The 27,507-nt window shown below is 42.1% G+C and overlaps 2 protein-coding genes across 2 annotated transcripts; both read left to right on the top strand.

Moving 5' to 3' along the window:
• The first annotated feature begins 1,070 nt into the window (after positions 1–1,070).
• On the top strand, positions 1,071–27,507 carry LOC109255801 (olfactory receptor 10G2). The gene is made up of 4 exons (XM_019430654.2): positions 1,071–1,172; positions 16,966–17,059; positions 24,025–24,082; positions 25,971–27,507. The coding sequence occupies exon 4, from the start codon at positions 25,985–25,987 to the stop codon at positions 27,020–27,022; it is 1,038 nt and encodes a 345-aa protein (XP_019286199.2). The 5' UTR covers positions 1,071–1,172; positions 16,966–17,059; positions 24,025–24,082; positions 25,971–25,984; the 3' UTR covers positions 27,023–27,507.
• LOC109255802 (olfactory receptor 10G2) lies at positions 1,073–6,644 on the top strand. Its single transcript, XM_019430656.2, has 2 exons — positions 1,073–1,172; positions 5,405–6,644. The coding sequence occupies exon 2, from the start codon at positions 5,423–5,425 to the stop codon at positions 6,458–6,460; it is 1,038 nt and encodes a 345-aa protein (XP_019286201.2). The 5' UTR covers positions 1,073–1,172; positions 5,405–5,422; the 3' UTR covers positions 6,461–6,644.

The following is a 27,507-nucleotide window of genomic DNA, read 5'->3' as shown; positions in this document are numbered from 1 at the left end:
TTCATTTAAAAGCATTCATTGAGAACCTACTATGTACCAGGCACTGTGCTAGTGTTAAGGATCGCACAGTGAGCAAAACTCTCACCTGTCATGGAGCCTACATTCTAGCGAAGGAAGACAAACAATAAATAAGCAAATGAAAAATACAACAGGAAACAGGTGGGGAGGATCAAGAGAGACCTCACTGATTAGATTACATCGGAACAGAAACCAGAAGACATGACATGGGTCCCCTGATGGATATTTGGGGGAGAGAGCTGATCAACTGAGACTTCATAACACCACTAAGAAATTGGAGGTCATTCAAAACTATACTGACAAGGTTATTCCCCACAGCTCCCTTTCCTGAGCTCTAAGAGAAAGGTTTCCTGCTCTCTCTCTCAAAATAACCTAATGAGGATTTGGGGAGGGAAGATCTCATTAGGGAAATACCTTAGAGCAAGATTTCCCCTGAGGTTGGAATTTTTTCTTCATATCTCTTAACAGCGTGCGGGGTTTTTTTTTTTTTTTTTTTTTTCCTTTTAATCAAAGCTGCAGAGCCAATAGCTGATGAAAACCAATGTAAAATATGACTCAAGAGGTATAGGAGTCACACTCATCAAAGAGCCCAGAAAGGCAGAGGCTCTCAGAGATTCTGAATACTCATTTGCCAGGAAAAACTCCTGAAAGATTCCTAAAGCCTTCCCCCAAACAGATGCAGAGCCCCTTACCACAAGCCAGACTGACTGTCTGAAGCACAACCCCCTGGCTGCTGGACCATTCGGCTCGAGGACAGCCAGCCTCCTCCACAACTTTGCAGCTCTGTCCAGTGAGTCCAAGCAGATGGAAAAGCAGTCCTAAAACCCGCTCCATTCAAACTACAGTCACCAACTAATCTTGGAACTTTAAGATTTTCTGTTATTTCACCAAGTGTTAAATCGATCAGTTTCTCCATCTGCGTCCTCAATTCTTTCCCAAACTGCTAGAATCAAGCTCCTTCTTTCCAAATGTAAGGAATTTCTTTTTGCGATGAGAAAAATACTCAGAAGAATCTTAACAACATTTTCTTTTCATTTTCTCTTTTTAGGGCACAGCTGGGCAGTGACAGAGTCACAGAGGTTGTGAAGAAGATTCTTTGGTAATTGTGCAAACATAAGCCAGATTCGTGACCTCTCTGTTCTTCGGGACACCAGGTACCTCGCCTTAAGCAAGGCTTGTTTTTAAAAATCTTTGGGAGGGGCGCCTGGGTGGCTCAGTCGGTTAAGCATCCGACTTCGGCTCAGGTCACGATCTCGCGATCCGTGAGTTCGAGCCCCGCGTCGGGCTCTGTGCTGACAACTCAGAGCCTGGAGCCTGTTTCAGATTCTGTGTCTCCCTCTCTCTGACCCTCCTCCATTCATGCTCTGTCTCTCTCTGTCTCAAAAATAAAATAAATGTTAAAAAAAAAATTAAAAAAAAAATCTTTGGGAGAACAGGATGCACTGCTGTGAGAATAGATAGAATATGCCAAGGCCACCCCAAACTCTCTGCAGTTCCCCTGCTCTGCTCTGGCTCTACCAGAATGTCTAACTTGTGCATGAGTATAAAGGAAGAGGAATCTTTTTTCCAGAAACAGATTCGGGTTGGGTCTTGTCCCAAGGGTAAAGGTCCTTTGATCCTAATTGTGTCTGACACAACACTACCAGTCTTCATTCCTCATCTTCAAGAGTTTCATAACTGTCCCCTCCTGACCCAAATCCCAGAGCTAGCTAGCTAGCTAGAGGCTTGCCCTCCCCTGAGCTGCTGCTCCAAATGGAAAGGCACTCACTGCAAGAGATGTGCTCACAATGGGGCGCCTGGGTGGCTCAGTCAGTTAAGCATCCGACTTCGGCTCATGATCTCACGGTGTGAGTTGAGCCACCAGTCAGGCTCTGTGCTGACAGCTCAGATTCAGACTGTCCCCTCTCTTTCTGCCCCTCCCCCTGCTCACGCTCTGTCTCTCTCTCAAAAATAAATAAATAAACATTTAAAAAATTAAAAAAAAAAAACAAACCAGAGAGAGAGATGTGCTCACACCAAACTGGCCTGATTTGGGGGCTAGGGGGAGGATACAGAAAGTAGCCCATCCCATGATCCCACAGCTCCATAGAATTCTTACCCCACCTGTCTTTATCTTCTCAGTGCCGCTCTTTCACCCCACGGCTTCTCCCTAGAGTTTTCAGGATAATTCCCTCTTAAACATGTATGGTTTATTCTCTAATACCCTGGCCCTTATTTTCAGATGCTTTTTATATTGATATTTAACCTTATGCTATTTGTATGTGTTTTTATATGGAAATTCCAACTATTTTGCAACATGATTTTAGCAGCATCAAATGGCCTAAAACCAGGGAAACTTTCTTTTTATGTAAGAGACAGAGACAGAGCACAAGCAGGGGAGGGGCAGAGACAGAGGGAGACACAGAATCCGAAGCAGGCTCCAGGCTCTGAGCTGACAGCACAGAGCCCAACCTGGGGCTTGAACTCACAAACAGTGAGGTGATGACCTGACCTGAAGTCAGACACTTAACCAACTGAGTCTCCCAGACGCCCCTAAAACTGGGGAAACTTTAAAATACTTTGCTTATCGGGCTCCTGGGTGGCTCAAGTCAGTCGAGGGTCCAACTCTTGGTTTCAGCTCAGGTCGTGATCTTGCCCTTTTGTGAGTTAGAGCCACTCACCCGGCTCTGTGCTGGCAGTGTAGAACTTGCTTGGGATTCTCTCTCCCCTTCTCTATCTGCCCCTCCTGCACTCTCGCTCTCTCTCGGAGAGAGTCTCCGTCTCTCTCAAAATAAATAAATAAACTTAAAAAAAGTAAAATAAAATACTTTGCTTATCTAATTAGCTAGGGTAGATACAGTGAAATTGTTTTTAATTTTTTGAAAAATTTTCAGTCCGCCCCTTCCCTTACTTTAAATATCCTAAATTTCCACAGCTGAAAACAGGAGTGGACCCAAAGCAAAATGACACAGAAAGAAAGCTGATGGGGTAGAGGGTGAACGGTGTGTGTGTGGGGGGGGGGGGGGGATGGAGTGTGGCCAGACTATTTTCCTCTCTCTCGGCAAGAGATCTGATCCTTCTTCAAACTTACTTCCTGTTTCTCCAAAAATCCACTGGAAATCTACTCTGCCAACCTCTCTGCACCACAGATTGCCCACCTCTGCAACCTCTGACCACCACACCCCAAGTCAAAACCACCATCCTCTGTCTTGTCTGCCTAGAAAAGTAACCCCCTTTCAAACCCACCAGCTGTAACACACCTCAGTTTCCTGATCTCACCAAGCAGAGCCCCCAGAATCTAGAGACTAAAAGGTTACAGCAGGGCACCTGGAAAAAGTGGAGCCTGGTTTATGCACAACAAATGAGAAAAATCAGACGAGCAAGGCAGATAAATTAGAGAGGATTTTTCACTATACATAAATATGCATTATAGAAATCCATTAAATAAATCCCCCAGTGGTACCATTCTATTAATTATTTATACAAAATTTTACTTTCCTTTAAAAAATCTCAGGATTACATCACTTGCCTAAGTGGCAGCACACTAATATTATGTCTGTATTGACAACAAAATTACTTTGGCTCATAATTACTGTTTTATGCGTAATCTTAATCCCAACTATTTCTATCTTTTCTGTATACTCTACCCAAAAAAAAAAACTAGTCTTCCCATCTATTTTCAAATAAATCAAGACGCCCTCCTAATACTCAGGCAGTAAAAATTTGATATTTCTTCTTTTTCTGTGGGCAGAGGGCACGCTTAACATTTTCTATGGACCCTGAACTGAAGAGCCAGGTATATTAAGTATTATTATTACTATTAATAGCTCCTAAATCTTAATATGTGAATTAAGTTACTTTTAAAAATAACCAAGATAAAATCTCTCGGGGAAATTTCCTGGTGGAGATTAAAGGATTAAACCTGTTCATACTCACATGTTATTTATAATTAATCTGTTACCATTTAAATTGCTCTCTGCAAATAGTCATTTAAATTACAAAGATACTATAGTTAAATGGCAGATGAATCCATCTCAAACCTGAGTGTGGGGAGAAAAATCTTTATCAAACAGTCTCTTCAACAAATACATGTCATGCCTCTATCTTTTCTTATCATCTGGACCAGGAACTTCAAATTCTCTCAAGGTCTTTAGAGAGAGTTACTGTACAGTTGACTTTATATATATATATATATATATATATATATATATATATATATACATACATACACACACATATACACATACACACACACAAATATATATGTATATATATGCATATAAAATATATATGTATATATATTATATATATATATGCCATGTATATATTCACACACATACACACTAAAGATCAAGTCCTGCATTAACCAATGCTATTATAATAAACAATAAAAATTGCTCTATAACCCCATACAAAAACATACAATTCCAAACCAATGGACCACATCAATCAACCAATAAATCTAAATAATATCCTAGAGCAATAAAAAACAAGAGTGGCCCTTGGAGTTTGTTATAATAAAACTAAACACATAAGAATGAGATGTTCGCTAGTCAGTGGGTGGGTCCAAGGATTAGACAAACAAGATACAGCAGAGAAAGAAACACTATGTCTGTTCGGTGGGGTTTGGCAACATCCATTCCCATTAGCCATTCAGTCATTCAGAAAATAAATGACCACGTTTACTGTGTTAGATGGGATGACTAATAGGGGAGACAAATAAGAAATTGGACAATAGTAGTAGAATGTGATACATGCTCTGAGAAATATAAGCATGGTCCTCAGGAATCGGGGAAGTCTTTTTGCAGATAAGGGTCTCCCAACTTAGTCCGGAAGGGAAAGTGAGCATTACCCAGGTGAAGGGAACAGAGAAGGTATGGTGTGCATAGGCTCCCAGCTGGAGTATGCCGTTGGGAGAGCCTCGAGGGGTCCTTTGAACTGAACACTAAGAAGGAATTGCAAGGGGTGTGACCTAGTGGCAAATAAGAGACATACAATGAACATGTTTGCATGCTATGGTGAGGAGATGGGATTCTAGCTGAGGCACTGCAATGATGGGAAGTGGAGGGAAAAATAAGTTTGGTCATTGTGGGAAATGTGTTGCACACTGCTCTGCCTTAACCTGACTCAGCCCCTCTTCAGTGGTTGGGCTTTTTGTTTGGAGTTATTGGTCCTTCTCTATCATTCACATGTCCCCTTGTGCTTTGATCTGCCGAATTCTGCTGGCAGTATTTCCCAATCGATCAAAGATTCCATCCATCTAGGAAACTAACCAGTCTCTGGACAGTTTCTCTTATAAAGTGAACCAAAATAGTTGATGGCAACACCACCTCTTCTTTAAAATAAAAATAAGTAAATAAAAATTGTTTAAAAGTTGTGGCAGTTTCCTGTTTATCTCATCACTCAGGCAGGCATTAACCATTAGATGAAACCATTCTCTCACCACCTCCTGTGGATATTTCCCTTGTCTGACTTCACCACTCATCCCGACACACTACAGAAAGACATGGGAGAGACCAAAAACACATCCCTGGACCCCGTCGTGACAGGCTTCGTTCTCCTGGGCTTACCTCACCCCCCCAGTCTGAGGACCCTCCTCTTCCTGGTCTTCTTCATCATTTACATCCTGACTCAGCTGGGGAACCTGCTCATTCTGCTCACCGTGTGGGCTGACCCAAAGCTCCACGCTCGCCCCATGTACATTCTTCTGGGCGTGCTCTCATTCCTGGACATGTGGCTCTCCTCAGTCATTGTCCCCCGGCTACTATTGGATTTTACTCCTGCCAGCAAGGCAATGCCCTTTGGTGGCTGTGTGGCTCAACTGTATTTCTTTCACTTCCTGGGCAGCACCCAGTGTTTCCTCTACACCTTGATGGCCTACGACAGGTACCTGGCAATATGCCAGCCCCTGCGCTACCCCGTGCTCATGAATGGGAGGTTATGCACCATCCTCGTGGCTGGGGCTTGGGTGGCCGGCTCCATCCATGGGTCTGTCCAGGCCACCCTGACCTTCCGTCTGCCATACTGTGGGCCCAACCAAGTGGATTACTTTATCTGTGACATCCCTGCAGTATTGAGACTGGCCTGTGCTGACACAACCGTCAATGAGCTTGTGACCTTTGTGGACATTGGGGTGGTGGCTGCCAGTTGCTTCATGTTAATTCTGCTCTCCTACGCCTGCATAGTCCGCGCCATCCTCAAGATACGCACTGCTGATGGGCGGCGCCGAGCCTTCTCCACCTGCGGCTCCCACCTAACCGTGGTCACAGTCTACTATGTCCCCTGCATTTTCACCTACCTCAGGGCTGGCTCCAAGAGTCCCCTGGATGGGGCAGTGGCTGTGTTTTACACTGTTGTCACTCCATTACTGAACCCCCTCATCTATACCCTGAGGAACCAGGAAGTGAAGTCCGCTCTGAAGAGAATAACAGCAGGTGGAAAGGCCACCAGAGAAAACAAGTAACTACAGGCCCAGGGACTTCCTGCCTCACCATTGCTACCACACCTCTCAGCTTCTGCTGTGTGTGGCAAACGTTACATAAACTGCTACCTTACACTGAAATGAATTTAATTCTATTGAGAAGAGGCCTCTGAACTCCTTGTATTCATAATCTTTTCTTCTCATTAAATTGGTTCAAATTGTTTGACATTATTTGTTTAGAAACAAATGGACGCATTACTTCTACACCTTGGCTACCTTGTGAGATATGAAAATGCCTTAGGAAAGGCTGAAGAGGATGAGAATGTGACAACAACTTTGGAAGTCTGTTCTGCCAGAAAATTTGACATTCTCTTTGCCCCTAAACCCTAGACTTCTATAGCTTCAATGTTTCTTTGCTTATGCATGGCATTAGCATTCCCCAGCACTTCAACTTGAAAATACTGGATCATGTATGAAGTTCCCTTCCTGTTCCTCACTTTCCCCGTGTGCTGAGACACCAAATTCTGTCCCCTCCACTTTTACAATGTCTCTCTTGATGTCCTGACTAGTCTTTTGTCTTCTTCCTCCTCATCCACACCATAGTGAAAATTACTCTTCTGAAATGTAGAAGCTATAGGACTCTCCAGTGAATGTAAAAATAAAGGCAGGTTCCTCAATCTGGAGTTCAAAGTGCAAAAAATCTGAACCCAACATACCTTATCTCCCAAGATGTCTCTACCCTCTCTTCCCTCTCCCATCCTGACTGATTTACTGCAGGCCTCAAGCATGCCCAGTGCTTGCCTGCCACAAGCTTCCCCTCTACCAAGAATACACACCCATCAAAATTCATATTGTCCAATCTTTTAAGGACTTTTTAGAGAGTGTGAAGCTATGTCATCCAAATTTTAAAACTCTTCTTTTTTTAATTAGAATATTTGTACGTTCTTTTTTTTTTTTGTATTTGAATGTAGTTGACACACAATGTTACATTAGTTTCAGGTGTACAGCATAGTGATTCAAGAAGTCTATACATTATTCTGTACTCACTGTGAGTATAGCTCCCATCTGTCACAATTCAGCACTATTTCAATATCATTGGCTATTCCCTGTGCTGTGTTTTTATTCTCATGACTCATTCATTCCAGATACTGGAAGCCTGTATCTCCCACTCCCCTTCACCCATGTTACCCATCCTCCCACCCCTTCCCTCTGGCAACCATTAGTGTGTTCTCTGTGTTTATAGGTCTGATTCTGCTTTTTGTCTGTTTGTGTACTCATGTGTAAAACTCCTCTTAATGAAGATCTTGGCCTTTATGGTTCTTCCAACCGACCTCCTTCACCACCCTGTACCCTTCAAAACACATGCAAAGAACTCTTAAGACATTTGGATGGATTATACCAATTTCCCAAAAGGAAATGGATGCCCCACTCAAAACAGGATAATTTGAGAAGGGTTTCTTGACATAGGAGCTATTTACAAAGATACGGGAGTAGAGGAACCACAAGGAAAAGCTGATGAACGTGGGGCTTAGTAACACTCCAACTATTTACCATCCTTAGGCGAGAAGGGACAAGGGAGGGAACAATTAGAAGAACCTGGAAAAAAAGGGTCACATAACTCACACATGCCTTCTCCTCTGGAGTATTAACACACTTGTAGATATCCCTGTAGACACTAGGTTTTCCTAACAATGTACTCTTATTGATGATACCATTTTACACCACCTGAGGTAGGGTGTACTCTTGTTGGTGAGAGCATTTTCCTCCACCACTCATTTGGTTTATTTTTCTTAGGAACTAAAACTAAAGAGAGGTTAACTGCCACCATGAGAACATACTCGAGACATCTGAGTATCAATGAGGTCCTAGAAACTCCACAAACATGAGGACTAAAAAATAACTGGACAATAGGATGTGGTATCTTGGGGTGCTTGGGTGGCTCAGTCAGTTGAGCATCTGACTCTTGATTTAGGCTGAAGTCATAATCCCAGGGTCATGGGATTGAACCCTGCATTGGGCTCCACAATGAGTATGGAGTCTGCTTGGGATTCTCTCTCCCCCTCTGCCCCTTCCCTGTGCTTGCTCTCTCTCTCTCTCAAATAAAAATAATAATAATAAAAAACTTAAAATTTTTTTAATTTTATTTTTTATTTTTTTTAATTTACATCCAAATTAGTTAACATATAGTGCAACAATGATTTCAGGAGTAGATTCCTTAGTGCCCCTTACCCATTTAGCCCATCCCCCCTCCCACAACTCCTCCTGTAACCCTCAGTTTGTTCTCCACATTTATGAGTCTCTTCTGTTTTGTCCCCCTCCCTGTTTTTATATTATTTTTGTTTCCCTTCCCTTATGTTCCCTTATGTTTTGTCTCTTAAAGTCCTCATATGAGTGAAGTCATATGCTTTTTGTCTTTCTCTGACTGACTAATTTCACTTAGCATAATACCCTCCAGTTCCATCCACATAGTTGCAAATGACAAGATTTCATTCTTTTTGATTGCCTAGTAATGCTCCATTGTATAAATATATACCACATCTCTTTATCCATTCATCTATCGATGGATACTTGGGCTCTTTCCACACTTTGGCTATTGTTGATGGTGCTGCTATAAACATGGGGTGCATGTGTCCCTTCGAAGCAGCACACCTGTATCCCGTGGATAAGTGCCTAGTAGTGCAATTGCTGGGTCATAGGGTAGTTCTATTTTTAGTTTTTTGAGGAACCTCCATACTGTTTTCCAGAGTGGCTGCACCAGCTTGCATTCCCACCTTTAAAAAAAAAATTTTTAAAGGAGCATTGTACCTTGTTCAACAAGGAGTATAGAAAGCACAAAAGTTCCAAAGCAAAGGACACAGAAGCTGGGTTCATCCTCAAGTACTTGACAAGGTCAAGAGATGCTCAAAATTCAGAGCTCAGGAAGCTTCACTCTAAACATCATGGAAGATACTCAGACAAGATGCACTCCAATTCTTCTCCACCCTGAAAACATGTTTTAGACTGTGAGATTGTATCAGAACATCCTGTGGAGCCAGGGTTTGAACTTGGAATTACCTGACTCCCAAGTCCATACAAAACTAGTGTTCTTTAAATGTGACAACTGAGCTGAGTTCCCAGTTGGACCCACAGTATAACATTTTCCTCTGGGACTGCAGGTCCAAGACCCCCAGTGGATGCCTGAAACCACAGATAGTACCAAACTCTATACATACATTTTTTCCTATGCAGACATACTATGATAAAGTTTAATTTATAAATTAAGCACAGTAAGAGATTAACAGCAATAATAAAATAGAATAACAACAATATGCTCTAATAAAAGTTATGTGAATGCATCTCTCTCCCTCTCAAAATATCTTACTGTACTGTGCTCACCCTTCTTCCTCTTGTGATGATGTGAGATGATAAAATGCCTACGTGATGACATGAAGTGAAGGGGATGAGGTAGGCATTGTGAGGTAGCATTAGGCTACGACTGATCTCCATACAATAAGTCAAAGGGAGGATCATCTGCTTCTGGACTACGGTTGGCTGTGGGCAACTGAAACTGTGGGAAGTGAAACTGTGGTTGGGGGGGCGGGGGGAAGAGTATAATTCTAAATACCTTGGTTCTCACCGTCTGGTAATGGCTTACTCTAACCTCTAGCACCCAACCTTCATCCAAGTGGAAATGGAAGCTGTTAGGTCAGATAGAGGATGGAAATCCTACTGGAAAAGATATAAAGTATAAGAGAAGTGATCAGGGAACCTATGTGGCTCAGTGGGTTAAGTGTCTGACTTCAGCTCCGGTCATGATCTCATGGTTCATGAGTTCAAGCCCCAAGTGGGGCTGTCTCCCGTCAATGTAGAGCCTGCTTTGGATCCTCTGTCCCCCTCTCCCTCTGCCCCTCCCTGACTTGTGCTCACTTTCTCTCTCTCTCTCTCTCTCTCTCTCTCTCTCTCTCTCTCTCTCTCTCTCTCTCTAAAAAATAAATAAACATTAGATCAGTGACTTTAAAAAGAAAAAGAGAAGCACTCTTTCGTCTTGACCATGGTGGGCTGCGGGCAAGCGTGGTAGAAAAATGTGTGGTTTAGAAACTTCTGACTTTTAGGGAAAAGTAGGTATAAAAACAAGGTCAGAATGAATAAACCCATAGAAGCCCTTATGCATACTCCTCATAGTCACTAAATACAAAAATACCATACTGAGTGAGGAAAGAATCGATAATTTACATGTCTTAAAATTTTAAATACTCATTTCTATTTACCAGTCACTATTTCCTAGTTTTTTTTAATTTTTTAATGTTTTAAACTAAAAGGTTTTTAGACTCTATCTCCCTCATATTTTCAATGAGGCACCTAAATTTTTATTTTTCATTTTTACGAACAATATACATATTAAAGGTCATTTACTTCAGTGTGAGATCCTGTATTTAAATGTCGGGTATCTTTGATTTTATGTGTTGGGACTCCACTATGAACCCAGATACATTTGAGTCATTTGAAAGATTGAGATTCTCTGTTTGTTTTTTAATATTAATGTTGATGAGTAGCGGTTTTAAATGTATTTTTGTTTATTTTTAATTTTTTTTTATGTTTATTTGAGAGAGAGAGAGAGACAGAGAGAGACAGAGAGCAGGGTAGGAGCAGAGAGGGGGAGACACAGAATCCAAAGCAGGCTCCAGGTTCTAAGCTGTCAGTACAGAGCCTGACATAGGGCTTGAACCCACAAACCCTAAGATCATGACCTAGCCGAAGTCAGCCATTCAACCAACTGAGCCACCCAGGCTCCCTGAAAGATTGAGATTCTTTGGATAACTTGACTTGTAGTTTTGTAGTCATCCAATGTTTTATAGCTCTTACTCATTTCATGACTGATTTATATTTAAAACATATAACAAGCACATGATATCAGCACTGCTTTCAAACATCATACATTTCTCCCTCTAAAAGGCAATGAAGTCCAGTTCTAAGGGTCACATTTATTTTCCCTTTATTTTCAAAGACATGTTTTATAAAAGGTCTACCCTTTCTCTGTCTTCACTAGAACATAAGCAGGACATGCAGGGAATCTTTTACTCACTGATGGCACCACAACAACTGAAAGAATGTCTAGCACATATTAGGTAGGCAGTAAAACATTTGTTGAGTGAAAACCATCCCTTTTTCCTTTATTTCATAGTCACCACTGCTAAGTCCCTCTTGTTCTGTGTATGCCAAAAGACTGACTCAAAATTAGCTGATAAAAGAACCTAAACATCCAATGCTAAGGAGAAAAAAAACATGGAAACAGATATATCTCCTAAAATGTAGAGAAAGAGGAACTCATATATGAGAAAAAACTTCTGCATTTCCCTCTGTACTCAAAATGAATAGGCTACAATGTTGAACAAATGTCAAAGACTTTGGGATAGCATACAAGAGTTACAATCCAAGGGGTGCCTGGGTGGCTCCATTGGATGAACCTCCAACTCTCAAATTCAGCTCAGGTTATGATCCCAGGGTCATGGGATCAAGCCCTGTGTCAGGTTCTGAGCTGAGTGTAGAGCCTGCTTAAGATTCTCTCTCTCTCCCTCTGCTCCTCTTCTCTGCTCACACACTCTCTCTCTCTTGAAATAAAAAAATTAAATTAAAAATTAAAAAATATGTTTAAAAAAAGAATTAGAATGCAAGACAAGAAAATCTTTAAACTGGATGTTAGATTTTACTGTCTGTGCCCATCATCCAGTGCTTTCCTGGGCATTCCCTGCTGTCTGTCTCCTTCCCCACCTGCCCTCAGCCTCATTGTATGACCTCACTCCTCCTTTCCAAATAGGGGGGTTCTCTGTGATCTTCCCTTCACTCCCTAAGTCCACAGACCTTGCACTCTCCAATGTGCTGGATAAGTCCACTTAAAAGTTAAATAATATCAAAATAAGCCCTCCGAGAAATACAAAAATGAGGACATATTTCACAGAATTAAAAGCAACATTAACATCTCAAGCTGAGACATTTGCATTTGCTTCACCAATTTCAGAACCTCCCAGGGATAAACAAATGAGTACATGACTTAATATTTTGCATAAACAAAAGTACTCACCAAGGGATCCTTGCTCTGAATAAAGAGCCTCCCCCAAAAGCAAATTCTATCTTCAACTCTTAGGGGGATCTTGGAAGTACAAATAAGCAGAAGGAGGAGGGAAAGCAGAAGAAAGAGAGAAAAAGAGAGTAGTCAGTGGTTCAGATATACTAGGATTCACTTTCGGAGTCCTCTGTTACATTCTTCCAAAGTTTAAAATTAGAGGTGTAAGCAGGCATCCACTCAGGAAATACAGTTTCTCACTGCCATGGTCACCTGTGAAGTTGGGTGCAGCTGAAGAGGCCTCGTAGCCACCGCTTGTCTCACGGCACAGAGGGCAGAGGCAGAGTCTGTCCTCTGCAGCTCGGCCCGGGAGGAGATAACTGGATGCATCAGAGCGACTAAGGAACGAAGGAAAACCACCTCTCCTCTCCCAACCATCCAGAACACTTCAGACACACGTGTGGGTGCTCCGCTGCCACGTTGCTGGTACCAATCCGGCCCGCCCAAACCAGACGTCCGGTTCGTGCGCTTGGCCCGCACCGAGGCTCCTTCCAGAGCCGTCCCCTCCGTGGGCTGCTGAACGCCTTGTCCCGCAGCGCCTGTGAGAACACGCGGGTCCTTGGCAGGGCAGCGCTCCTGGGAGCCACAGCGTTATTTAAAAGGAGAACACTGCCACCGCTGGAGGAGTTCCCTAGACAGACACAAGTGACAGTGAAGCGGCAACGGTAGTGATAGTGATCGTAGTGGTAGCAGCAGCCACGGTAGCAGTAGTAATACGGGGACGGTTAGCACCACTTCAGGAAAATGTGGATCAGAAAAGACTCCTTCATTACAAAGACCAGAGGTGGCAAACATCCAGCCGGTAGAAAATTATTTTGAAACCCCCCTGCAGAGTTCGCTACTGACTCGAGCCTTACTTCCCACCGTCAGGGAAACATAAAGAAGGAAATCTCCCCACATCTGCTGCGGGACACCCCGGGCCAGGCACTGCATCCCCGGTGCCTGAGCCGCTGGAACTGGCGGCAGAAGGTCCGTGCCCTCCCTGGGGCTGAGGGAGGAAAACCCAATCTGGATGCAAAACCCAGAAGAAACACCAGGGTGGGAGCTCCTCTCTTGACAGGTGACTTTCAGCTTCCGCAGGAGCAGTTGCGGGTTCCCTTAAAGCAGTGTCCTCGCGGGAACGTTTTCTACTGGTGAATCCACAGGCTGTAGTCCAGGAGATTCTGTGAACACTGAACAGTAGAATGGTGTGTAAAGAACAGGAGATGACAAGAATAGGAAGAATAACACAAGGCAAAGGCAAAAGGTAGTCAATTTGACAATGTTAACAGTTTCCCTTTTGCATGACACAATAAAATAGAAAGGAATCATCTTCAGGTGGAGTGCGTGTGTAAGCACATTGAACATGTGTTTGTGTGTCGTATATGTTTTGAAAGTTAAAGAGAGGGGCACCTGGGTGGCTCAGTCGGTTAAGCGTCCGACTTCAGCTCAGGTCACGATCTCGAGGTCCGTGAGTTCGAGCCCCGCGTCGGGCTCTGGGCTGATTGCTCAGAGCCTGGAGCCTGCTTCCGATTCTGTGTCTCCCTCTCTCTGCCCCTCCCCGGTTCATGCTCTGTCTCTCTCTGTCTCAAAAATAAATAAAACGTTAAAAAAAAAAAAAAAAGAAAGAAAGTTAAAGAGAGAAGGGGGGGCGCCTGGGTGGCTCAGTCGGGCGAGCATCCAACTTCGGCTTGGGTCATGATCTCACAGCTGGTGGGTTCGACCCCTGCATCAGGCTCTGTGCTGACAGCTCAGAGCCTGTAGCCTGCTTGGGATTCTGTGCTTCCTTCTCTCTCTGCCCCTAACCCACTTGCATTCTGTCTCTGTCTCTCTCAAAAATAAATAAACTTTTTTTTGAAATTTTTAAGAGAGAAGGGAATTTGGCTATGCTTTAAGTATTTTTGCAACAGCTAATATAGAAATAGTCTTCAAAAAATTCAAGAAGGGGACACCTGGGTGGCTCAGTCGACTGAGTGTCCAACTCTTGATTTCAGCTCAGGTCATGATCCCAGAGTCATGGGATCAAGCCCCATGTAGGGCTCTGTGCTGAGTCTGGAGACTGCCTAGGAATCTTTCTCTCTCCCTCTCTACCCCTCTGCCCCTCTGTCCCTTTGCCCCTATCCCCCTCTGCCCCTCTTCCCCACTCCGGTTTGTGCTCTCTCTCTCTAAAAAAAAAAAATTCAAAAGCCAGTTGCAGAGTGAGGGTGTTAACTGGTCTTATCTTTATCAATATATGTAGTATATACATGTTTTTAACTTTTATTGATTTAAGTGATCTCTTCACCCAACGTGGGGCTTGAACTCATGACCCTGTCAAGAGTCAGATGCTCTTCCCACTGAGCCAGTCAGGTGTCCCTTATACATGTATTTGTGTGTGTGTGTGTGTGTGTGTGTGTGTGTGTGTGTATAATACATATATATATATATATACACACACACACGTGTATTATATATGTATTATATATACATATATACGTATTATATATACATATATGTCACTATAATGTATATTACAATTATAATATATATTATATGTATTATATACATACATATATAATATAATATTATATATATACACTTTTTAAAGGTTTTATGTGTATATATACATATTATATATATATATATATACATAATATGTATATATATACATAAAACCTTTAAAAAGTGTAGGACACACTAATAGCATGGGTTACGTTAGGGGCTCCACTGAGAATGGAATGAGGAAAGATTTTTTTCCCTGCACACCTTTACTACTTAATGTGAAAATGAATAAGCTTCATTATTTAATTTAAAAGACAGATCTAGGGGTACTTGGCTGTCTGAGTCAGAAGAGCATGGGACTCTTGACCTTGGAATCGTGAGTTTGAGCCCCACATTACATACAGAGATTACTTAAAAAAAAAGAACAACAATTTTAAAAAAGAGAGAGAACTGAAAAGAAAGAAGAGAAGGGGGAAATAAGGGAGGAAGAAAATGAGAATTAAAGAAAAAAGAAAGGAAAAAGGAAAAACTTCAACCATATCTTAAACCATTTACCAAGATACCTCAGAAAGAAATTTCCTGTGATCTGATGATATTTTTCCAAACCTATTGGCCTCTCATGAATATCATTTACTGTCAAAGGCAGCAATAATAAAAAAGATGGATGGGTTGCCTGGGTGACTCAAACATCTGACTCTTGGTTTCTGCTGGGGTCTTGATCTCATGGTTCATGGGTTTGAGCCCCACATCAAGCTCTGTACTCACAGTGTGGAGCTTGCCTAGGATTCTCTTTCTCTGCCCTCCTTTCTCTCTCTCTCTCTCTCTCTAAAAAATAAGTAAATAAACACTTTAAAAAAGATGGGCAATAACAAGTGTTATTGAAGATGTAGAGAAATTGGACCCCTCGTACATTTCCAGTGGGAATGCAAAATAATACAGCCACTGAGAAAAATCTGACAGTCCCTCAAAATATTCAACATAGAGCATATGACCCAGGAATTACTGTCTTATGGATATTCCAAAAGAAATAAAACCACGTGTCCACACAAAAATGTGCATGTGAATGGTCATAGCAACATTATTCAAACAGCCAAAAAGTATAAAAACCAAAATGCCCATCAACTGATAAATGGATAAACAAATTACGGTATATCCATAAAATGGAATAGCATTCAGCCATAAAAATGAATGAAGTTCTGATACCTGCCACAACGTGGATGGAGTTTGAAAACATTATGCTAAGTAAAATGAGCCAGACACAAAAGGCCACATTTTATATGATCCATTTATATGAAATGTTCATAAAAGGCAAATCCATAGAGACAGAAAGTAGATTAGTGGTTCTCAGGGGTTGGGGTGCAGGAGGGGTAAGGAAGAAAGGTGAAGAGATATTACTAGGGGAGCCTGGGCGTCCCAGTTGGTTAAGTGTTCGACTTCGGCTCAGGTCATGATCTCACAGTTCGTGAGTTTGAGCCCTGCGTTGGGCTCCTTGCTGACAGCTCAGAGCCTGGAGCCTGCTGCGGATTCTGTGTCTCCCTCTCTCTCTCTCTCTCTGCCCTTCCCCCACTTGTATTCTCTCTGTCTCTCCGTCTCTCTCTCTCTCTCTCTCAAAAATGCATAAATAAGCATTTAAAAGAAAAAAGAGAAAGGCTGCTAATGAGTATGGGATTTCTTTTGGGAGCGGTGAAAATGTTCAGGAATTGGTGATCAACACACAGCCTTGTAAGCACACCAACAACTACTGAGTTGTACACTCTGAAAGGGTGGTGAACTGTATTTGAATTAACCTCAGTAAAGCTATTCTTTTTAAAATTTATTTAAACCTATGTTGATAGATGTTGGAGAATTTCACTACACTTAAGATCGATGTATTATGCAAAAAAGGGGGGGGTGTATTTATTGAGCCCTGCTGTGATCACAGTTTTGTTTTTGGAATCTCCTGTCTGACTGGGAATTTGAATCTTTGCTGCTCGTTCTTGTCACACAGGGTCAGAATCATCTTCCCTCATGGATGGCCTGTGGAATGAAGATTGTTAAAGCTACTGCTGAGTCCATGTTGACTACAGGCTTTCCTTGATTTCGTAAGTGTGCGTTAAAATTCCTGTGTACATGGAATTAAGTCTCTTGAACAACAGCAGGCTTTTGTGCAACAACAGATGGATAGCAAATGTGTAGGGGTTGCCGCCTGCCTCCTCACCTTACTCGACTTTGTCCAAACAGCATGTTTGTTCATTTTTCTCATGTTTTCTAAAACCTGGTAGAAAACGGGAAACAAATTATTAGTGTCAGTGATAAGAAAATTGTAATAAACTTCATGCAACTGGGATAAAGATGAAAATAAACAAGCTGAAAGCAAAAGAAAAAGTTAAAGGCAATTTGTTTCCCTTGTGAATGCTCTGGAATAATTATTTTCTACTTACTGCATGTGGGTGGAATATAGTGCCTAGTTATAATAGATATAATACTGCCATCTTGTGGCACCATAAAACATTGCCATTTTATTTACACACATTCTCACCTATGTCCCCAAATGATTAATATGGTTTTTCTCTATCAAACATATAGAAATTTAGGGGTGCCTGGATGGCTCAGTCAGAAAAACATATGACTCTTGATCTCGGGGTCATAAGTTTGAACCCCATGTTGGATATAGAGATTACTTAAATAAATAAAACTTTAAAAAATTTTTAATATAAAAATTTAGAAACAAAGAAAAGCTTTAAAAGCATCTAGTCCTCTTCAACTATCTCATTTTACAACTGACATCATGTAAAACTTGGCAAAGTGGCAAAATTCCTTATGAGATTCTGTTCCTCTATCTGAAACTAGCTTTCTTTCCAAACATTGCTCAATAAATTGCTAAATAAATAAAGCCCTGATACCATTCATCTAGGTCTATGCTTTATTAAGTGGTCCAGATGAGAAGGAGCAGGGGACGGGTAGAGAGAGAGGAAGAGAGAATCCGAAGTAGGCTCTGCACTGTCAGCACAGAGCCCCACACGGGGCTTGAAGTCACAAACCGTGAGATCATGACCCAAGCCGAAATCAAGAGTCAGATGTTCACCCACTGAGCCACCCAGGAGCCACAAAATTTTCAGGGTTTAAATACTCCTACTATAGTCAATTTCAAACTCCAACATGACACCATTGTGTATAAAGTTGGTAAGGGCAGTACACCATTGTATGGTGTTTCCCACCATAAAGATTGGATAGATGTGAATAACCTCACAGATACTAGTAAACATAGAAAAATAGGGAGCCTGACTGACTCAATTGGTAGAGCATGTGACTCTTGATCTAGGGGTTAAAATTCAAGCCCCATGTTGGGTGTAGAGATTATTTAAAAATAAAATCATTTTGGGGGGCGCCTGGGTGGCTCAGTCGGTTGAGCATCCAACTTCAGCTCAGGTCATGATCTCACGGTTCTCGAGTTCAAGCCCCACGCCGGGCTCGCTGCTATCAGCGCAGAGCCCGCTTTAGATCCTCTGTCTCCCTCTCTCTCTGCCCCTCCCCCACTTGTGCTCTCTCAAAAATAAATAAAACATTAAAGAAAATTTTAAATAAAAATAAAATATTTTTAGTGAAATCTTTTTTTTAAAATTTAAAGAAAAATAATTAGAAAGTGATCATTTGAGTATTATTTCATTTCTAATATATTTAATTGAAAATACATGTCCAATTGCAAGTTTATATTTAAATTTAATTGCAAACTTAACAAAGAGCTCATAAAATTTTTGAAAATTTAGCGGTAGGGTATTGGAAGCCAGTACAAACCAACTTCAGCACACAACTGATGCCAAATCAGTCTGAGGGGAACAAGTCACGCCACATGCAATTCCAGATGGGGACATCTTCACCTACGTGGTCCAAGGAGCCTACCAGAACTGCCACACCCCCACAAAGTCAAGAGCAAATATCCAAGGAGCACTCCAACAATTTAAAACCATCCTCTTTCTCCACGCCATAAGAAGAATGGGGTCATCCAAGATTTCAAACTGATGGTGACTAAACTGTACTTAACTGACCTAAATTTAAGGGATTTTTTTTTCTCTCAGTATCTAGAGAGGTGGGAACATGTAAGAAAAATCAGCTCAATCATTAAAAATTAAGTCCATTTTCTTTTTCTTGTTTTCTTTTTTTTTTTAATTTTTTTTAACGTTTATTTATTTTTGAGACAGAGAGAGACAGCATGAACAGGGGAGGTTCAGAGAGAGAGAGAGAGAGACAGAATCTGAAACAGGCTCCAGGCTCCAAGCTGTCAGCACAGAGCCCGATGCGGGGCTCGAACTCACAGACCGCGAGATAATGACCTGAGCCAAAGTCAGCCGCTTAACCGACTGAGCCAACCAGGCGCCCCTCTTTTTCTTATTTTCAAGTAGGCTTCCCACCCAGCACATAGCCCCACGCGTGGCTTGAAATCACGACCCTGAAATCAAGGCCTGAGCTGAGATCAAGAGTTGGACACTTAACTGACTGAGCCGTCCAGGCGTCCCAAAAGTTAGGTACATTTTCAATGCATTTCTGAGTATCATGTGGGCAAAAGTGTGATCCCAACACTTCAAAGAAAGGAATCACAGAAATTGGAGGTCACCCGAACAGATCACGTTCTTCACAGCTCACTTTCTACATGTAGAAATGATTCCTGTTTGCTGTCAAAACAAAAAATAATGAGGATCAGGGGAGTGTAGCTCTCATGGGGGCAATGTTTCAGGGTAGAACTCCCAAGAGATAAATAGTTCTCTACAAATCTCTTGATAGTGTTTTAAAAAAAAAAAAAGAAAGAAAGAAAGAAAGAAACCCTCAGTCAAGGAAGATCTAGCTCATAATGCAATTGATGTAAAGTTCAAGGCACTTGAGTAGAGAAGTCTCAATCTGTAAAGAGCGTCCAAGGGCAGAGGATCTCATAGGCTGTTAGAAGGGTCAATGTTTCATTCCCCTGGAAGATTTTAATTCCATTCCAAAGCAGAGACCTGGTTACCTATCATCGCAAGCCAAGGGGATGCTCTGAAGGACACCTTCCTCACACACTCATTCGACCAGAGAAAGACCAGCCTCCTCCAATGTTTTGTTGTTGTGTCCACGTGAGTCCAACAAGGGATGCATTCTAATAGCAGGCCAATTCACAATGGGAGCAAAGACTTAATTTCCACACATTAAGAGTTTCAGTAACTTTGTCAAAAACTGTATGTAATGTGTCTCTTTCCCCTACCCTTTCTTACCTCACCCTCTAGTCACAATGTTAACACATTAAGCATATTAATGTTGAATTAAATCAGCCTTTCTCCAAATTTGGGAGCTTTCTTCTCTAAATTGAGAAAAAGAGTTTTAAACATTTGTCTTTTCTATATTTGGGGAGAGATAATAAAGTAATATAAATGCTGTATCAGTGTTACTGAGCAAACGTAGTCAGGGATGGACATGTTAACCCTTTTTCTCCCAGTGGTGAGCACACACAGTCAACTTCCTCGAAGACTGGAAGGCCTTCCACTGCATACCTTTTCTTTTCTTTTCTTTTCTTTTCTTTTCTTTTCTTTCCTTTTCTTTTCTTTTCTTTCCTTTCCTTTCCTTTGCTTTTTAGGATAACACTTTTTTTATTTTTTATTTTTTATTTTTTTATTTTGGAGAGAGAGAGCACACAAGCAGGGTAGAGGGGCAGAGGGAAAAGGAGAGAGATAGAAAGAGAGAGAGAGAGTCTTAATCAGGCTCCACACTCAGCTTAGAACCCGACTTAGGGCTCCATCCCACAACCCTGTTTCACAAACTGAGCAGAAACCAAGAGTCAGGCACTCAACTCACTAAGCTACTCGGGTGCCCCGATACAAACTTGTTAAAGTTTCTTAACAAACACACTTGTTTTGTTTTTTGGTTGTTGTTTTTTGTTTCTTTGTTTGTTTTTTTCATTTACAGTGGAAGGATGCTGATGGGATAATTAGAATAAAATATGGGTTATGTCTCCCCACTGCACCCAAACTCTGTTCATTCTCCATGCTCTGCCTCTGCCCAGGCTGCCTCATGGCCTCAGAGGGCTGTGGTCTGAGTCTTGTCCTAAAGGCAAACAAGGATGAACAGCTCAAATCTGGGTCATTCCTCATGCCTCAGCCTTAGTGATGCGTATCTGCTCTGCTTGGAGAAGGTCCTCAACCCTAGGGTGCCCTATACAGAACCCCAGTTCAGTGTAGGCATGCCAGAAAGAGGCCAAACCTCTGAAATAATCTGATTTTTTACAAATGAAAGAGACACTGTCTGAAAAGGCCTCAAAGTGGGTTTGCTTCCTAACAACCTATGACTTCCTGTCTGATCCTGTAAGGAGGATGACTTCCACTTGACCCTGGAAAGAGGGTTGCACCCTCCCTGACTTGGCTCTCTTCATGCCGTCCTCTTCCATTCCATCCCTAGAAGCCTTTCCCTTGAATTTCCAGACCAAAGCCCCTGCACCTAATTATTTGCTGCTTTAAATATTGATTATATCAGTGATATCACTAGCTGCTTCTTTTCTTTAATTATATGTTTTTGATATTAGAGTGCAACTATGTTAGAGGTGCCTAGGTGGCTCAGTCAGTTGAGCATCTGAATCATGATTTCAGTGCAGGTCATGATCTCATGGTTCATGAGTTTGAGCCCTGCATCAGTCTCTATGCTGACAGCGCTTAACCTCTTGGGATTCTCTCTCTCCCTCTCCCCCCCGACCGCCCGCCCTTGCCTCCCCAGCTCTCTCTCTCTCTCTCCCTGTGTCTCTCAAAATAAATAAATAAATACTTGTTTAAAGTTTTAAAAGCAGCACCTGGGTGGCTCAGTCAGTTAAGCATCTGACTTCTGCTAAGGTCATGATCTCACAGTCCATGAGTTCGAGCTCCATGTCAGGCTCTATGTGGACAGCTCGGAGCCTGGAGCCTGCTTCGGATTCTGTGTCTCCATCTCTCTCTGCCCTTCCCTTGCTAGTGGTCTGTCTCTCTCTCTCTCAAAAGTAAACATTAAAAAAAAATTTTAAGTTTTAGAAAAATAAACATAAAAACTAAAGTGCAACTATTTTATATGATGGCCTTAACAATACCAAAAACTATTTAAAACAGGAAATGTTTTAATCTATATCACATTAGCCACCATGTGGATATTTAAAATGTTTTTTAATTGATGAATCTTAGCTTGCTTCACTCCTCAATTTAAATAGCTTAAGTGACACAACTTCAAAAAATTAACAGCTCTATGATAAAAAAATCACAGATAAATTAAGAGGAAAAATTACTCGGTTAGTTTTCTTCTTTTTTTTCTAGGCGGGCTCCTTTATCTCTAGAAAAGAGAAAAAAGGGGCACCTGGTTGGCTCAGTCCGTTAAGTGTCTGACTCTTGGTTTCAGCTCAGGTCATGATCTCATGGTTCATGAGTTCGAGCCTCACATCGGGCTCTGTGCTGACAGTGCGGAGCCTGCTTGGAATTCTCTCTCTCTTTCTCTTTCTGCCCCTCCCCTGCTTGTGCGCTCTCTCTCTCTCTCGCTCTCTCTCTCTCAAAATAAATAAATAGGCTTTAAAAAAAAAAAAAGAAGAGGCAGCTGAGTAAGCATCCTACTTCAGCTCAGGTCATGATCTCATGTCTTGTGAGTTCAAGCCCCACGTCAGGCTCTGTGCTGACAACTCAGAACTTGGAGCCTGCTTCAGATTCTGTGACTCCCTCTCTCTGTCCTTCCCCTGTTCGCATTCTGTCTCAGAAATAAACATTTTAAGTTTTAAAATTTTTTTTTAATGTTTATTTATTTTTGAGAGAGAGAGAGACAGAGTGTGAGCAGGGGAGGGACTGAGAAAGAGGGAGACACAGAATCCGAAGCAGCCTCCAGGCTCTCAGCTGTCAGCACAGAGCCAGACACGGGGCTGGAACCCAAGAACCGTGAGATCATGACCTGAGCCGAAGTCAGACACTTAACTGACTGAGCCGCTCAGGTGCCCCTAAAAAAGTTTTTAAAGGGGGGTTGCAACTGCGTGGCTCAGTTGGTTAGGCCTTCAACTTTGGCTCAGGTCATGGTCTCACAGTTTGTGAGTTTGAGCCCCGCATCAGTCTCTCTGCTGTCAGTGTGGAACCCACTTTGGATCCTCTGACTCCCTCTCTCTCCACCTCTCCCCCACCTGCTCCCTCTCTCTGTCTCTCTCAAAACTAACTAAGCATTAAAAAATAAAAATAAATGAAATTTAGGGGCGCCTAGGTGGCTCAGTCGGTTAAGCAGCCGACTTCAGCTCAGGTCACGATCTCGCGGTCCGTGAGTTCGAGCCCCGCGTCAGGCTCTGGGCTGATGGCTCAGAGCCTAGAGTCTGCTTCCGATTCTGTGTCTCCCTCTCTCTCTGCCCCTCCCCTGTTCATGCTCTGTCTCACTCTGTCTCAAAAATAAATAAAAACGTTAAAATAAATAAATAAATAAAAATAAAAATAAATGAAATTTGGACGGATCATTTGAAAAATAATAATAGTAATAAACACATAAATAATTAAAAAGAGAAAAGGCTGTTCTCTTTTCTAAAAGTCTCTCTTAGACTAGCAGCTTAGTGCTTCTGCAGGCAATCCCTGCCTCTCCAAGAGATTCTACCTTACACCACCTCAAATCAAAACCACTGTCTTCTGCTGACTCTGCCTGGAAAAGGAGCTTCTCCCTCAGACCCACCACTGCAGCCCCCCTGTTCCCATACAGGCCAGCCAGAACACCCAGAGCCACACAGAGAGAGGTATGCCTTCCAGCCTTCTCCCAGCAGGTCCTTTGGGAAAGTGCATCCAGATGTGTACACCACAGCTGGGAGAAGAAAGATGAACTAAGGTTTTTCTTTTTTTTTTTTTTTTTACTATCCATAGAGATTCATTATGGATGTTCTCCAAATAACTTTTTAGTATAATGCTAATATGAATTGATTTATGAAAATTTGATTTTCATAAAAAATTCTAGAAAGACATCATTTGCCTAAGATAGGAGCATATCTGTAATATGTATCTCCTCTAGCTGACACAAAATAAGGTTTCATAATTGGTATCATACACATGCTCTCAAATTTTGTCTTCCCTTTCTGTTCTAGCCATAGAAAGTACCATCCATCCTTCCTGAAAGAAATTATTCTTCCTTCTGAAAATCAGGTAATAGCGAATATATTTTTCTCTTTGTGGGCAAAGTCTATTATTAATATTTCTATGGATTCTATAGAACATGAGACATTGAGTAATATTTATCACTACCAGATATTATTATATCCACTTAGTTATTTTTAAATAATGATGAAGATAAAATATGTTTGAGACTGGGGGTGCCTGGTGGGGTCTGTCAGTAGAGCACGCAACTCTTGATCTCAGGGTTGTAAGTTCAAGCCCCATGTTGAGCTTAAAGCCTACTTAAAACAAATAAATAATAAATAAATAAATAAATAAATAAAGCCTTCAAAATAAATAAAATAAAATCTTTACATATATGTATGTATATGTTTGAGATTAATGTTTATAAAAGCATTTTTAAAATTTTTTTAATGTTTATTTATTTTTGAAACAGAGAGAGACAGAGCATGAACAGGGGAGGGTCAGAGAGAGAGGGAGACACAGAATCTGAAACAGGCTCCAGACTCTGAGCTGTCAGCACAGAGCCCGACGCGGGGCTCGAACTCACAGACCACGAGATCATGACCTGAGCTGAAGTTGGACGTTTAACTGACTGAGCCACCCAGACACCCCTACATTTTTAACAACATCCCAGCAGTTAGATCTGTTGATGTTCCCACCTCCGTATAACTAACCTCTTATCAGTTTAAATTTTTTTTTTTTGTTATTTCTTAAGAATTACAAGATCTTTTAGTTTAAGCCTAGGTAAAAATACCTAAAACACTATTTGGAGAAAAAAACTTTTTTTTCGAACAAACCATTCATCAAAGGGAGGTTTTAAATAATATGGTGCTCAGGTGTTTAATACCTTTAAAGTGTTTTTGAGAATCTCATTTGTTGAAAGTCAAATAAGATCTTAAAATAATAACACACCAAAGGTGAAGTCCTATAAAAATCAATCTGTTATAATCCAAATCACCAAAACCAATAAACTACTGAGGTCAATCAATAAAGTTAAATAACATTCTAAGGCAAACAGAAAACATGGGTGATGCCTTTGACTTTGTTTACGCTGGGGACAGACTCACACTGCTGAAGTATGTGGCCAGTCCCCTCACCCATCAGTGCTGACTTTGTGACACAAAGCAGGAGAGATGTGATCACACAGGGAAACAGGATGCAGGACTAACCCGAGTTGGCAAAAGCCATTCAGTCAGACAATCAGCCAACATTTATTAATTACCTTACTGTTGCCAAACACTGTGGCAGGTGCTGCAGATACAATAAAAGAACAAAAAAGACTTGGTCTTTGCTCTGAAGGAGCTTATAATCTAATAGAAGAAACCAGGGAGCATTTAGGCAAATAGCTCTCATCACACTGTGCTGCAACTGCCGTTTACAATATAAATTCGTATCTCCAAGAAGATTGTCTTCTAAGGGAGAAAAACTCTTCCCAAAGGAAGTGACAGCCAAGTGAGTCCTGAGGAATGAGACTGTGTTGAGATGAATCAGTATACTCCAGAAGTGGGGCCAGAAGGTCCTTGGTGCTCTGAGGGAGCCAAAGGAAAGAAGATTATAGAAATATATAAGGGCTAGATTTCAAAGAGTCTTATAGATCTACAAGAGACATTTTGAGAAGTCCATTCCAACAATAGGGATGGTAATTACGGAGTAACTGGTCCACATTGCTCCAAAATCCATTTCTCTGTGGTCCCCCTTGGGGTTACAGACCCATCATATTCACTAACACTGTTATTAAGACATAACCTTGTGCCTTGGCTTCCAATACTTGAAATAGTATCTCCCATAGAAGGAGCATGTCAGGACATCTAGAAATCAACCAGCCTCTGAGGGCTTGTCTTGCAGAGCAAAACCAGATGACTGATGGCAAATGCTTTCTACTTTAAAATAAAGAAGTCCTCTGTATCCCCCCTAGACTCTGGTCATGAGATGAAACCATTCTCTCACCACCTCCTGTGGATATTTCCCTTGTCTGACTTCACCACTCATCCCGACACACTACAGAAAGACATGGGAGAGACCAAAAACACATCCCTGGACCCCGTCGTGACAGGCTTCGTTCTCCTGGGCTTACCTCACCCCCCCAGTCTGAGGACCCTCCTCTTCCTGGTCTTCTTCATCATTTACATCCTGACTCAGCTGGGGAACCTGCTCATTCTGCTCACCGTGTGGGCTGACCCAAAGCTCCACGCTCGCCCCATGTACATTCTTCTGGGCGTGCTCTCATTCCTGGACATGTGGCTCTCCTCAGTCATTGTCCCCCGGCTACTATTGGATTTTACTCCTGCCAGCAAGGCAATGCCCTTTGGTGGCTGTGTGGCTCAACTGTATTTCTTTCACTTCCTGGGCAGCACCCAGTGTTTCCTCTACACCTTGATGGCCTACGACAGGTACCTGGCAATATGCCAGCCCCTGCGCTACCCCGTGCTCATGAATGGGAGGTTATGCACCATCCTCGTGGCTGGGGCTTGGGTGGCCGGCTCCATCCATGGGTCTGTCCAGGCCACCCTGACCTTCCGTCTGCCATACTGTGGGCCCAACCAAGTGGATTACTTTATCTGTGACATCCCTGCAGTATTGAGACTGGCCTGTGCTGACACAACCGTCAATGAGCTTGTGACCTTTGTGGACATTGGGGTGGTGGCTGCCAGTTGCTTCATGTTAATTCTGCTCTCCTACGCCTGCATAGTCCGCGCCATCCTCAAGATACGCACTGCTGATGGGCGGCGCCGAGCCTTCTCCACCTGCGGCTCCCACCTAACCGTGGTCACAGTCTACTATGTCCCCTGCATTTTCACCTACCTCAGGGCTGGCTCCAAGAGTCCCCTGGATGGGGCAGTGGCTGTGTTTTACACTGTTGTCACTCCATTACTGAACCCCCTCATCTATACCCTGAGGAACCAGGAAGTGAAGTCCGCTCTGAAGAGAATAACAGCAGGTGGAAAGGCCACCAGAGAAAACAAGTAACTACAGGCCCAGGGACTTCCTGCCTCACCATTGCTACCACACCTCTCAGCTTCTGCTACGTGTGGCAAACGTTCAAAAATATATGTTGGCTTAAGCTGAACTGGATGTAATTCTACTAAGAAGCTTCTAGTGCTATATTTAACCGCAATAAATTGGCCAGAGTTGTTTTATACTTTTCCGATCCACCTCTCAGGAGAAAGCACACTCTACACAAATGTTGAATATGAGGAGTAATGCCCTATCTAGGAGGAGGGGGATATTCCAGAAAAATTGGGGAATACCAGTATAATGCTACCCTACCACCCTCCATCCATTGCTTCAATCATAATTTCCCAAGCCTCTAGGCACTTGGATCGCTTTGCTCACATCAGGGAGATGAATCACCTACCAACCTGGAACGTTCACCTCAGAATTTTAAGTGAGAAGAAAATAAACCTCTAATCCTTTAAATCATGGATTTGTTAATGGATTACTTTATCGCAGGA

The sequence above is a fragment of the Panthera pardus genome, unplaced genomic scaffold (genome assembly GCF_024362965.1).
Source record: "Panthera pardus isolate Hobbes unplaced genomic scaffold, ASM2436296v1 HiC_scaffold_24, whole genome shotgun sequence".
NCBI lineage: Eukaryota > Metazoa > Chordata > Mammalia > Carnivora > Felidae > Panthera > Panthera pardus.
Note: the sequence above shows the minus strand (reverse complement) of the source record. Positions and strands in the feature narration are given on the sequence as shown.